The sequence below is a fragment of the Alligator sinensis genome, unplaced genomic scaffold, assembly GCF_000455745.1.
Source record: "Alligator sinensis unplaced genomic scaffold, ASM45574v1 scaffold57_1, whole genome shotgun sequence".
NCBI classification, from domain to species: Eukaryota; Metazoa; Chordata; order Crocodylia; family Alligatoridae; genus Alligator; species Alligator sinensis.
In genome coordinates this window covers 315,180-329,281 of record NW_005842688.1, presented here as the reverse complement: position 1 = coordinate 329,281, position 14,102 = coordinate 315,180, and the positions used below count along the sequence as shown (strand labels likewise).

The 14,102-nt window shown below is 42.9% G+C and overlaps 1 protein-coding gene across 8 annotated transcripts in view; it reads right to left on the bottom strand.

Moving 5' to 3' along the window:
* Positions 1–9,127: 9,127 nt before the first annotated feature.
* The window catches only part of HIPK3 (homeodomain interacting protein kinase 3), a 123,454-nt gene continuing 118,479 nt past the window's right edge, over positions 9,128–14,102 (bottom strand). For all 8 annotated transcript variants that reach the window (XM_025215930.1, XM_025215929.1, XM_014524863.2 and 5 more), the window contains one exon: positions 9,128–13,109. In XM_025215930.1, coding sequence (XP_025071715.1) covers positions 12,633–13,109 — 477 coding nt within the window. In that variant the 3' untranslated portion in view covers positions 9,128–12,632. The remainder of the gene's footprint in view (positions 13,110–14,102) is intronic.

Below are 14,102 nucleotides of genomic sequence, written 5' to 3'. Positions count from 1 at the left end.
CGGCCCAGGCAGCCCCCCTGCTCCAGGCGGGGGGGCGCCCTGCCTCAGCCAGCACCAAAGACCATGAGGGGGGTTTACTTACCTGGCAGGGGAGATACCCTTCTTCTGGGCCTTCAGTGACTGGGTGCAGAGGGTGAAGGGCAGTTCCTTGCGCTGCGGGCATTGTCTCTTGCACTGAAAAAGGGTGAAAGCTAGTCACTTGCACTGCAGGTTTGTCTCTTTCGCTGGCTGAAGAGGGTGAAGGCCAGTCCCTTGCACTGCGGGCACTATGCCTTGTACAGGGTGAAGGCCAGTCCCTTGCACTGTCCCAGAGTCTACAAATGCCTCCAGGCACAAGGATCTCGGCTACACAATTTATGGCGATGGGGGATTGCTCTTGGACATTCCCTCTGGCTCCTTTTGGCTAGGGGTAAGTGAGACTAGGGGGCATCTGAAGACCCAAGCCCCTGGGCTTGCCCATAGGATGCCTGCCATGAATTTGGAAGTATCTGAAGCCCCAGGCTGACAAGGACACTGGCTGGTGGTAGCGCCACACAGACTTGAACGACTGAGCTGTGCTCTGTCGATAGATTTGGAACTGATTTGGTCCCAGACAAGAAATTTAAAAAACAGAAAGAGGCAGTATCTGTCGAGCCTGCCCCTGAAATCTGCTCTTCCACAGCTGCTCTAGGCAGCCTTGTTTCATACTTAGCACCTCTCCCAAGTCCAGGCACCTTCAGAGGGAGGGGGAAAGGCAATGAGGGAGGATCACACAGGATGGAAGCAGGGGAGAGGAGAACTACTGGGGCAAGCCACCAATTTCTTTATGTGCCATAGCAGCCACCCCCCAGGGCACTGTGGGTATTTGGTACTGGTTGGCCTCCTCACCTGTGGTTGTTCTTGCAGGCAGCAAAGCTTTGATTCATGGAAAGGTAGGGCTGGAAGGGAGCTCCACGGGTCATCTAGTCCAGTGTTTCTCAATCTGTGAGTTGTGACCCAAAAGTGGGTCACAAGAACATATGAAATGGTCACAAGCAAACTTTAAAAATGTTTTATTATATTTTGCATACATTTTTGAAAAAAAAAATAGATGCTGTTTGTGCTTCACCATATGTTAACACGATGCATACTAATAAGCAGGGATCCAGGTTTTGTTTGCCCTGGATTTAAAAATGGATTTTCTCCTTTAAAGGAGAAAAATGTGGGAAACCACAGGTTTCCCCTTTCAGGCTGGCAGAGTTCAAGCCTGCAAATAGCTGCTTGGGGTTGGGAGAGCAGGAGGAGGGCAATCAGGCAGAGGGCACCAGGTGCATGTGTGCACACATACATGCACATTGCAGCCAGGCAGGCAGCGTGGAGAGCAGTTCCCACAACTCCCTGCAGGAAAGTCTATGGGGCTGGGGAGCATCGAGAATGGGGTTGGGTGGCACAGTGGGCATGGGGGTGTATGTGGGAGGCCAGATTTGTGCACCCGCAGCGGGCAAGGGGCTGCAGCCTAGTAACACCAGCATGGGCAGGAGCCACCTCCACAGCCCAGCAGGCAAGAGGGCAGAGCAGGGCAGCGAGACTCATTGCTGCTGTTGCCAGGACCCCCACACCAGCTGCACTGCCAGGAGTAATGTGGGGGGGCAGATGCTGCCCTCACCTCCTCCTACCTCCAGCCGATTGTGTACTGGGCCATGGCTCTACCTTGCTGCCATGGCCCAACCTCCCCTCAGACCACAGAGCTGCACGTACAACCAGCCATGGGAAAGCATGGCAGCAGCGGCATGGAGCAGTGGGTGGCAGTAGTGGGTGCCACATTGCGAGCCCCCCCCACATCTGGCCGCTGCCACCAGAAGGGGTACACTTGTTAAAAAAAGGTCAAAAACCCCTGGTCTAAACAAGTGACACTCAATCTTTTGCTGCCACAGGCTGGATCAGCAGCCCATAAGCTGGATTGGATCTTGCAAACCAGGATCAGGCCCATGCTACCAGACTGGAGGCCCCATGCCCTGTGCCACCAGATTGGGGCCCTGCGCTGCTTTGCTCAGTCCCATGTTGCAAGACCCAGGCCTGGCACTACCTCCAGCCAACCACTGCACACCCAGATAGGGACCCAGGCCACCTCTAGGCACCGATCTAGCATGCTATCCAGCCACAGGTCTCCCCACAAGAGTTCAGAAATTTGGCAGCAGAGGAATTGTTGCCTGTTGTGGGGACCCTTGCAGGCTAGATGGCATGGCTCTGTGGGTTGAATCTGGCCAGCTGGCCAGGGGTTGAGCACTCCTGGTCTAAACAGGGACTATGGATTTTTATTCACTACCTGGATTAGCTTTTATAAACCCTATGTCCCTCAGTGGGTTAACTGCTTTGTCTGTCTCTCCCATCTACCTTCCCTCTCTCCATAGTGCTCCTGCTTTCTCCTCCCCTTCCCTACCCTTTGCATTCTAATCACTGCTTTCTATTTAAAAGCTCTGCTCCCTGCAGTTCCTTTGCAGCCAGCCTCTGGTCAAGTAAGCCCTCTGCTTACGAAAGGTTATGCTATACATCTCTGATTTAGTTAGTCTATAAAGTGCAAATCTGTCCTGCTTTCTTCCTGACTAGAAGTCAACTTTAGGATCCTCATTCTGTTACTCTTCAGCCGGGAACAACAGGGACTGCTAAGGAGGCAAAAGGCCTGAGGGTGGGAAAACATCTCAGATAATTAGTCCTCCAGCTCCATTTAATGCTCAGAGTCGCACTAAAAGCAATCGAGTGAGTCAGAGCAAAAATAGTATGAAAATAAGAATTGTAAAACAAAGCACATACAAGTGGGCTAGGTACATAACAGGTTCTTTCCCTGGCCACCTCCATACGTCTGGTGATCTAACATATTCTCCTTTCCCCAATACCTGTGCTTGCCAAAGGGTGTGCCATGAAAAAGTGACAGAAGTGTGCCACAACAACAATACTTTGGGGTTTTTTTTTGTATTTTAAACATTTTTATGTTTGTACATTTTAACACATTATGTCTTCCAGTCAGAATTTGTAAGACTATTTGCTCTTCACAACATTTGGAATTTGCCGCAATATATCACTACACAGGACAATTTCAGCAAGCAAAGAAGTGGCACAGCTTATATATGCCTGTGCAGGCACTTTCGCAGGGTACAGAGAGAGGGAAGTGGAGAAGGATGTCTGTTGTAAGACATTATGAAAGACAAGTGAAGTCACAGCAGTCATTGCTTGCTATAGTCCACACCTACACCTTTCCAATTCAGGAAAAAAATCCAGGTGTCGAGAGTTTAGGAAATGCTGCCCAAAACTCTCGTCTCTTAGTCACCATCTAGGCTCACTGCTCCCCTAGCATTTCCCTTCTCTTTGGCATATCTGCCTACAGTGAGAAGTTGGAAAGCTGGACATTTAATCTGGGCTGTTTAGGATCCTGTGCTTTTCTGTATTGTATAACCAAATAAATGAAATAAAAGAAATATCTTAACCCTAAAATGATATGCTCCTGAATGCAAGTGGCTGCAATTGCACTGAGGAGGGGAAAGGGGAGAGCTCAGAAGCTCCAGAATGGTCTCCTTTGCAGACTAATTACACAGAAACATTTCCTTTTCTTCCTCTTTCAGGTCTTCTTCATTGCCAGGACAAAGTCCAGAGGTCCAACTGCCTAGGATTTCTAGAAGAGCGAGTTTCTGTCCAATGGTCTGAGAATAGGAAGACAGGCTCTCTGCCTGCGAAGTTATTCCTTCTTCACCAATCCTGAAAGGGTCCCAGGGCCTGGGGTGCAGGTTAGTATTGTTTCTTGTGTCAGGGACCCACATATGACCTGAAGCCACAGTAGGTAGCAGGGGAAGGGACACAGACGCACACACTTTGGCCTGCTCAAAATCTAGGCTGTGTGGAAGGAGGCGGAAGTTTGCAACTGGTTGCCAGCCTTCTTCTTTAGCCAACACAGTCTCTATTCTTCTGCCACACCTCCATCTGACTCCCTAGTTAGGCCCTCTATTATTGGGTCACCTAAGTTCATTGATCTGCTTGGCCCCTTTAGTTAAATCTGTCCTCAACACAAAAAATGATGACAGGAGGTAGCGCATGAAGGAGGTAAGACCTTGGAGAGCTCAACAAGACCGTCTTGTGGTAGCTGTGGTGAAAGGATGAAAGTGAAAGGACATAGAGGGACTTGGAGACAATTCTTCTTTCAAAATCCTCCAAATAGGTTTTTTTCCTAAAGGATGAGAACAGTGCTTGAAAGTAATGGAATGACTTTAAAAATAAGGGCAGTTAAGTTCTTTTTAAAAGTTTACAAATCAATTATGAGGGAAAAACAAATCTGTTTTGGCTACTCACAATTGAAAATCCAGTTCCCAGTATCCCTACAATAATGATCAAGTTATATTGCATCTGTCAACTTCAATATGTTCAGAGTGATCTCTCTATGACTATTTAATACTTAAAATAGCCCAATTGTGCAGTTTTACTTACATTTTCTCAAATCTCTAATTCATCCTGTGCAGAATTAGTCTCTATGTGGTAACTGGTAGTAATTATTCACAAGAAAAGGATTAGACATATGATGATTATAGTTATAATAGCCAGACTGCTCATACTCCAGGTTGTTAAAGCTAAATTCTTTAATACAGGGCCCTCTAGTGGTATTATTTGTTTATAGGATCTTTCACATAAATGAATGATCCAAGTAACAGGTTATGTTATTCTGATTACTTTTAGCTCTTGTCACAGTCAAATCCCAGTCCTGGGTCAAATTGCAATCTAATGCATTTCTTTTTATTTTCTAGAGTATCTAATATAAAATTACCATTTACTTGGTGTTCTTTCGAGTTTAAGTTGCAAATTAGCCATTAACCATTTTGACTATGTTTGTACTCTGTAGATCAGTGATTCTCAACATTTTCATATTCAGGGCACCCCTCCACCACTTTTTTGAATGTAGCAGATACCCCAGTTGAGACCCACTGTTGTGTTCAAATTACTGCAGTGGTTCTCAACTGGGGAATACTGCTACCACAGCCAAGATTACCCTGGACAGTACAGGAGGGGAGAAGGACAAGGCAGAACTAGAAGGGAAACTGTCACTGGCATATCCAGGAAACGCTAGAATTCAACAAGCTTTGCATGCAGCAGATATGTAGTCTGGATGAGGTATCCCCTAAGTGCATAAAGCCACAGGCCCCAGAAGCAATAGGCAATTTTTCACGATCATGTGGACTGTCTGTTAGCTGTAAGATGCTTTTGCATAGGATCTGGAACCTGCCCTGAGGGCCTTAAAACCTGGCTGACAAAGAATCCAGGATAGCTCCAAAGAACCCAAATCTCTGCATTGAAACAAAGTTAAATTTATAGTTACTTACCCTCAATCTTGGGTCCAGAAGGCAGCAAAGGAGCCATAGTTTCCAGATCCTTCTGGAAAGATCTTCACTAGACAGTTATGTAGGCATGGAACTTAAGTAGATGGCTTCTAGGGCTGTGCTAAGCTTTGGGTGTTGATTCAATTCGGAGGAGATTCGGCCCAATTCGGCGGGTGAGTCTCCAAATCCGAATTGAATCAGGAGACCAGTAAAAAGGTCTGACTTGGTTTGAAGCCTCCAAATCGATTTGCAAAAGATTCAGAGATTCGAGCAGCCCCCGCTCACCGCCGCCACAGGGAGCTGGACCTGGACTCAGTGCTGATACGTAGAGGGCAGGGGGGAAGGAAACTGGGGGGGGAGGGGACCATGGGGACCCCTGCCAGGCCCCATCCCTTGCCTGCTCCCTCAGCCCCCATCAATGGCTGTCCTGCCTGGCCCCAGCATCCTGGCACTTTAAAAAAATAATAATAATAAAGCCCCACACTCACTGGCTGCTGCAGCGGTTGTCGGGGCCTCTAAGGGCTCGTGGCAGAGCCCCCCACTCAGCCCAGGGTAGTGGGGGGCAGCAGGGACTGGCCCCCATCTGGGAGTGTGGGACTTTTTTTTTTCTTCCTTTCTTTCTTTCTAATTTTTTTTAAAAGAGCCAGGACACTGGGGCTGGGAGAGCAGGTGGGGGATGGGGCCTGTTCAATTTGGAGATTCGGCCAATTTGGCAGTGGCCGAATCTTCTAGTCAGATTCAGCTGATTCGATTCAGGACAGCGATTCGAAACACTAAATTGAATCACTGTCCCCTGAATCGGCCGAATCCAAATCCAAAGTGAATACTAGCTGCTTTGCAGAGAGAGGCCTAATGGCTACCACCAAAAGGACTTGGCTGCCAACTTAGGGATGCTGTTAACTGGCCAGACAGCAAGCAGGACCTTGCACCAGTAATGACTTTGCCCTACCATAAATCTAAAGCATTTCCTTACTGTAAGTACAAAAGAAATATGGAAGAGAAGCACAAACCTGCTTGTTGACTCCAGGGAGGCAAGTATGAAGGCTAGGGTCACCATGTTGAATGTAATTTTGCAGATAATCAAGTTGAGCTTCCTCAGATCTAAAATGGGTCAACCATCTTCCTTTTCTCCATGAGATTAGGAAATACTGGTAGCTGCTTTTTCCCACAGCCTGTGCCACATAGCCTTCCATCATGTCTGGAGATGTTTTATGAGTTAAGGCAGTGAGTCTCTCATATATCCAAAATCATGGCTCACCAGAACAACATGGTAGTTTACTACACTGATTTGGAGGACCCAAAAGAATATGTTTTTCTCTTAGTACGTCTAGCTCCCTAGATCTCTTGTATTTCAATGCTTTTATCCTCACTAGTTTTTTCATTTGCTACTGACATGACCAAATAGAAAGGAGTCAAATGAGTAAAAAAATATTATGCCTCTCTAACTGAACTTTGGAGAGAGAGACTACGCATGCATTGGCTATATACACTTTAAGATATTTCTGAATTTTCTTTCTTTTCGCATCGGTAAATCTTCTACCAATATGCTAGGTCAATACTGTAGTAGGTTTTGGCCCTTTTCTGTTGCTTCAGTCCTTTTGGGTTGGATTTTGGTCATGGAAGACACTTTTCTACACAGTATAAAATTCAGAAAGGGGGAAAAAATCTTTTTGACTTTCATGTAGTGCTTGTACATGGCCAGATTCTGAAGGATTCCCTTTTTTGGGTAGAGGGCTGGAGTTAGAAGCCAGAATTCAGGGAACTGGACTCAAGAAAAGTCCCTAAGGGAATTAGCATAGACGTTACACAGGCAGTCTCAGCCTGCAACAACCAATCATCAGCTCCTTCTCTGTCCAAAAAAATTAGCAAAATCAGTGTTTGAAATGGAGCACCACCAAATTCAGACCAGCTCCATACAAGTGCCATGAGTCTGAAAAGGTTCAGAACCCACAGAATTCCACTGTTGTCAACTGTCCTTTTGATATAAAAAAGAAAAAACTTGATGAGACTGAGGTTGAATCTCATGTGCATTAGTAAAATCCAAAGCAATTCCATTGGCAATAATGGATTTTTTTTTTCTGGCTCAACACTTAAATACATCCATTTTAATTCAACCCTTTATATTGAAGTGCAGAAGAATTCATTTTTAAACTTGAAAACAAATACTCATCTGTAAGTGCGTTAAAGGGATAATTATGTACCAGCAATTTTTTGTCGGTCTTCTCACACCCTAGGGAAACCAGTAAAGACAACTGGCATTATGGTTACCATTAGCTGAAAGCAGAGACAAACAATTCAAGGAAGAACGCTGCATACACAAGGCCCAGACAGTCTTTCCTCTCTTTAGTTAGGTATTTCCAAAGTCAAATGTGCAGAGCAAAAAAAGGAGAAGTGCGTGGAACTCCTTTATGAATGGAAGAAGGCATGGAGACAGGATATGATTAGCAAGCAAGAAAGAAAAAGCATATCATTTAAAAGTAATACCCAATCATCAAAGATCAATATAACCAATGCTTACTGTTCAGCATAGTAAAACTTAGTAAAGTGTTTGGTATCGGAGTATGTTAATATTATGTTAATATTATGTTCTAGTTTATTTATGTTATGACAATTTGCCACTTTACACATAAGAAACATGCTACCCAGTACTCAGTAAGATGCATGCACCTTATGTACAAACTGCGTAATTCGTTATACGATTAAAGAAATAAATTATGACTTTTCAATAGAGATCAGCACACAGGATCTAAAAAGGGGCTGGACTGCACTATCTGGAAATGTATGCAAACCCAGTATAGGACAAACCAGGGCTCCCACCTCTTCCCCTCAGCACACTTGCAGTTGTGTCAGTGGCCCCTTCTCTGATCCCAAAGAAGCAGTGCTGTGAGGTCCTGTTCCCTCTCCCAGATCAGAAGCAGGGATAGTAACTGGGGCTCTCTCTCCATATATCCCATAGTACAGGGGTGGCCAACCTGTGTCATGCATGCCACAAGTGGCATGGGCAACCTGTGTACCATGTGGCAGGCTAGCGAGGGAAGAGTGCACAGCAGGAGATAGGGAAGGAAGCAGAAAGCAAAGGAGCAGGTCAGGCAGAGGAAGAGGATCAGAGTGACACTTGGGGAGGGTGTAGAGCTAATTTGTGGCATGCCTGTCACTACTGCAGCAGAGAAGCCATATCTACTTCAGCAGGTGTGCATGTCAGGCCTATTACACTCTGCTGCTGCCACCATACGCAGAATCCCCTGTTAGGGTAGTGAAGGTGGGCACCACTCAGTACAACAGATCTTGGAGTTAAACACTCTGTGGAAATGCCTGGACCTTTTCACACCCTTCAGTGCTATTTTCTCTGGCTGTGTACTTAAAATATGGGCATCACTGGTTACTGTTGGTACTGTAACTGTACCAATTACCTTCAGTGCCCTTTCTCAAGCTTTTAATACACTTCGTAGTTGGAAGGAAAAGTTTTTAATACAAAGTTTAGACATTAGACATTTAGTCTAATGTCGCCGGTGTTCAGGCGAAGCGGCTCCCTCCCCTACCCGCATGACCCCCCTCCGTTGGAGACGAGGCCCTTCCTCCTGCCCCGCGGAGGAGGAGGGCTGGCCGACCCCGTGCCCGCGCGAGTCCGAGCCGCCCTGGGAGCCCCTCCCAGCGGTCTGACTTCGCCGAGAGACGCCGGTGAGAGTCTAGACATTAGACATTAGTTTATTACATCAGAATACAAGACCTGGAGAGCCCTACGGAGTTGTATTGTCCATGCCTTAATCTGACCTTGAGCAAAAATAATGAAAATAAAAGGTACCAACAACTTCTTTGCTGCAATATATATTTTAATTCAAAGTGAATCTCGACAGTAATACACCATAAATTCTTATTTTGACACTCACCAAAATAGTCACCTGGAAAACCCGCTTTTTGTGACAAAGTACAGAAGGCTTGGTCACATTTAAATCACTGAGAACTAGAGAGAAATACTATCGCAAACTGTAAGAGACATTACATCCATAAAAATTTTTCCCAGTCCTCATATTGTAATATTGCACAGTGCAATTGCTACATGGCAAACTAGTGTAGCTTAGAAATCAAAAGCAAAAAAAAAGCCACAAATCTACAAATCATTAAACAGAAACAGTTCAAACTTAATAATCAAGTCTATATCATTGGGTATTTCTAAAACAAACCTTCCTACAGCTTGCAGTGTGATTTAACTTTTACTTAACACAAACCAAGTTAAAATTAGCAGTAAGTACAGAAACTTTAAAAATTAATCCAAAAAAATGTAAATACAGTAGCATAATTGATTAATAAAACACCCTGAATTAAAGTTAAAACAGAATACAAGGAATTCATATAAAAATAATTTGCAAATTAAAGTAGTATGCAAGTATGCACCTCCGTACTCATGCAGTGTTTTATTTAAAAGGCATTAAAACAATAAAATGTATAAATGCTCCTTTGCTGGGTACCTTTTCAGCAATCCTGAAAACATTTCTAGACAGATGGCCCCAGGCACCCACACAAAGTCACAGTAACATCAACTGGGCTCTTCACAGATGCAAGAGTCCCCTTTCTTAGAGCATACTGTAGGATCTGGGCCACTTGTCATTACTCTGAATTTAGTTGTGGTAGAATCTTAAATGCTTTGTTCTCTGAAATGCAAATACATTTCTAATAATACAGTATATCAGAGCAGCAGGCTTAATTTGGGGCACACTACAGCAATTTTTTTTGTGTGTTATAATATTGTGGCATACAGGTAAATGTTTCAATTTAACAAGCACATTAGCTTTTCCTCCTAAGCACAGGGAAAGAAAATGAAATGCATTACAGCAATGACGATTGCAATGGCCCCAAACAGAGATAACACAATATTGTTTGTTATCATGATACACAAGTCAATTAATCCTTTTGTGCTGGTGGTTCCTGGTGCATCCATTGCCTGCAATGAATTGAGCACCAAGAAAACTCAATTCCCAACACCAAGAAATTAACATAAGACAGGATCTGTTGGACCATATAGTAAAAGTCTGAAGTGTTAATGTGTATGTCCAATTTACTTAAGTATTTTCTTGACTCAATATACTTAGGCTTTATATAAGATTTCAAATTAATCAGGCTACCCTTAATTTCTAGTGGATACTTTGTATATACATTTATACTTATATAAAATGCATAGAGTTGATTCCTAAAAACACTGAAATTTGTGGGAATAACTAGGTTTCTTCATTTTCAGTGTGATTAAAAATGTACTGCTGGTATTGGTTTTATGATCTAATACTGTTGGATTTCAGCTTTTATTATTTAAAAAGTAAATCAAATGTAGGCACATTTATTTCACTCAGACATTCATTAAATAAAACACTGCTTGCATTAGTGTAGTAAAGAAAAAGCCTACCAGTTATTAGCTTATTGACAGAGTTAAATTCAAATGCTTTGCACTCTTGTTCCAGTCGATGCTGCAGAGATTGTATTCCAGATTTTTTGTTTAAAAAAAAGTTAAGTCAAGCCTGCAAGATACAGCTTCTTAAGTGTCTACACAATGCCATTATGAAAACATAAAAAATTAAGTTACATTGATACATCCACTTATATGCAGTGATGAGCTCAGAGTTAATGGAGATAAAATACTGATGCAAATAACACACCCCAAAATAACATATGCAGTTATCTTCCATCATTTACAATATAGTAGTTACGACACTCCAAATATGAAAGCAAAACAAAAATCAAAACCCCAGCTTCTATTTCATGTAATTAGACGTATACAGAAATTAGAAGACTAAGAAAGAACTAGTTAATCACCTAATTTCACAGCTATCTGAAGTGGCAATCATTATATAGCAGCTTATCTATGATACATTCAAGATAAATGATACAATTTATTACTTGCCCATAAGCTAAAACACAGCCTCAGTTTAATACCTTCTTCAAATCCCATCTCTACACTACAGTATACTTGAGGTCTATGAAAAAAGTAGCTACCTTTTATAGGAAATGGATGATTAAGTCTTTGGTGCTGCAAAAGCAACTTCATTTGAACAAAACAAAAAACAAAAAAGACACACTTTCTAGAAAAAAAACGCAAAAAGCATGTAATTTACGTCCCTGACGGAATGTATTAAATAAGCAAACACCCCCAAACAGGCTAAAACAAATGCTATAATGTAAAAAGGCTAAAATCTCTCCCATGCATAAATGAAAATTGCACACAAAGAACTCGCATCTTTTCAAGCTTCAATAGTAAATATTCTGCTACTATTAAATACTGCATGGTTTGCTCAAGCTAAGATGAAACCACATCATGAATCAATGAGCATTTTGCTTTTTTCTTTCAAAATCTAGTCAAAGTCATGCCTACTACACCTCTAAACAAGTTATTAAATCCAATTAGACAAAAACACTTTGAAAATAAACTACTTAGATTGTATTGCAGTTCCATTTAACAGTATAAAATACTGTATTGTGTCTGTCACACTCAATAGCTACTGAATCAACTTCTCTTAAGCACTACTAAATTCTTCTCTTGAAGCTAGATCATTCTGAAAAATAAGACAGCAGAATTCAGCTACAGCAAAACATGCTGCCCTTTTGATAAGGAAAAACACCCAATACTAAAATCATACCACACAAAACCCAAAATGAGCATTACTCTATCAAAAAAAAATCAGCAGATCTGAATTTTAAGTGCTGCAGTCCTCAACATTTATATATAAGTAATAACATTAACAACCTCAAATATTTAAGGCACTATGTGTGGAAACGGTTTACAATGCAGCTGAGATTATTAGAACAACATTTAAGAGCAATGTTTAGGCAATTTGTTTTTGCCCATGCAAAAGACACATGCAATGTGAAGAACAACAGCTCAACTTTTTAGATAAGTGACTCAACATTTAAACACCAAGATACATAATACAAACAATTTACTTGTACACTGTACTGCTGACATATGTGCATCTGTTGCTCTAGATCTGTACACTGAATGGCTTCCCAAATGTAGACGTGTCTTGCACTAGTTAGAAGGCAATTTTATAAAAAATAGCAGGAGCAAAACCAGATTTCTGCTCCCACAATTCACCTGTCTAGAGTTACTATATAAGAAGATAACATGACCAAAGACAAGTTATACCAAATGTGCAAAACACATTAAAAGTGAGATTTTTTAAAGCTCAAGGTTGTTTAAATTGCACCCAAGTCTACATGATTCAAAAAATAATTTTCTTGTTGTGCCATGGCTAATATTTATTAAATACCATGTTTCTTCTCAAATCAAATGTTTGTATCATTGAGCTTCCTCAACATACTGTACTTGAATTCTCACATAAACGGATACTGGCTGAGTTTTGTTGGACTCAATGGAAATCCTGTATAAGCAGGTGATGCTGCAAAGTAAGAATGTGGTGGGAAAATTGGTTTGTATTGAGTCTGATGAATGGTTGGGGAAGGTAAAAGACGAGGATTTATGCCCACTGGGACTTGGTGAACTATGCCACTGGGATGAGATATACTGTACGTTGGATGCTGTAGTATAGGTCTTGAGGTACATGGTGAGGCTAAAAGGTGGGCTACAGGTGCAGCAGTACTAAGTGGTGCAGTTGGTGGATACGGAAGAATAGCAGGCTGTCCTCCAAGGTGTGTACTTCCAGATAAATGCGCATGCACTGTAGTGTGATTTGGACTTCCATGTGGAAGGGAAAATGGATGACTGGCAACACTAGCTGGGATGTATGCCTGCTGTCTTCGATGACCATAGTTTCCATTCCACTCTTGAGGCCCAGATCCAAAGTGCTGAACCTGTTCACACACAGAAATATTTTAATGTTACTATTTGAGTATAAAGACCGTATGGGCTCATAATCTGGGGAAATGGGTTAAAATTAATAGACTAAAAATCAAGAAAATTATAAAATAGGAGAAATCAAATGCACAAACGAAAGGGGAAAATACCAGCTATTTGAACAGTTCCACAGTTGGAAAATTTGAAGGTTACGAGAGATGCAAAGCACCAGAACAAAACTTATGGTAATGCTCTTGCAAATAAAAGTAAAAATGCCACACTGGGCTGGTTTAATAGAAATATCATACTTCACATGAGCAAGAGCCAACACTGGCATGGCATCAATTGGAGTGCTGCATTCAGTTTGGGCACCATAACAAGATGCAAAGAGAACAAACAGGAAAGACATTTTAGAGGGAAAAATAAGTGGCTTGGAAAAATATCTATGAGAGAGAACTAAGCAAACTGAAGTTGAAAGTAACAACCATATGAAAACATCATAATAGTTTACAACCTGTAGAGCAGGGATGGGCAAAACACAGCCCACGGGCCAGACCTAGCCCACCAACTGATTGTATCCAGTCCACAGGCCAGCAGTCACAAAGTCATGAGATCTGGCCTGCAGGGAGCCAGCAGCTCCAGCTGCTGGGTCATGCTGGGCATGTCCTGGCCCTTATTGCAGCTTATACCAGTTCCCGCCCTACACACTGCAAACAGTGCCAGGTGGGCACTTGGCATCAGCTGCGGATGTAGCCAGTGGATTGAGGGTGGAGATCAGGGTATTTACCTGGGTCTGCAGCTGAGGCTGCTGCATCAGCAACATCAGCTGCAGTCCCAGGCAGTCACTCCTTCTCCCACTGGGAGATTTCTGGCAGCATCCACAGCTGTGTATCACACCGCCTGGTGCTACTTCCAGCATGCAGGGCAGGAGCTGGTGTAAGCAGCAGAAGGGGTCAGGACACTATGGATCAGGGCTTGCTGTAGTTGCGAGGATGGTCTGGGTTGTTGGG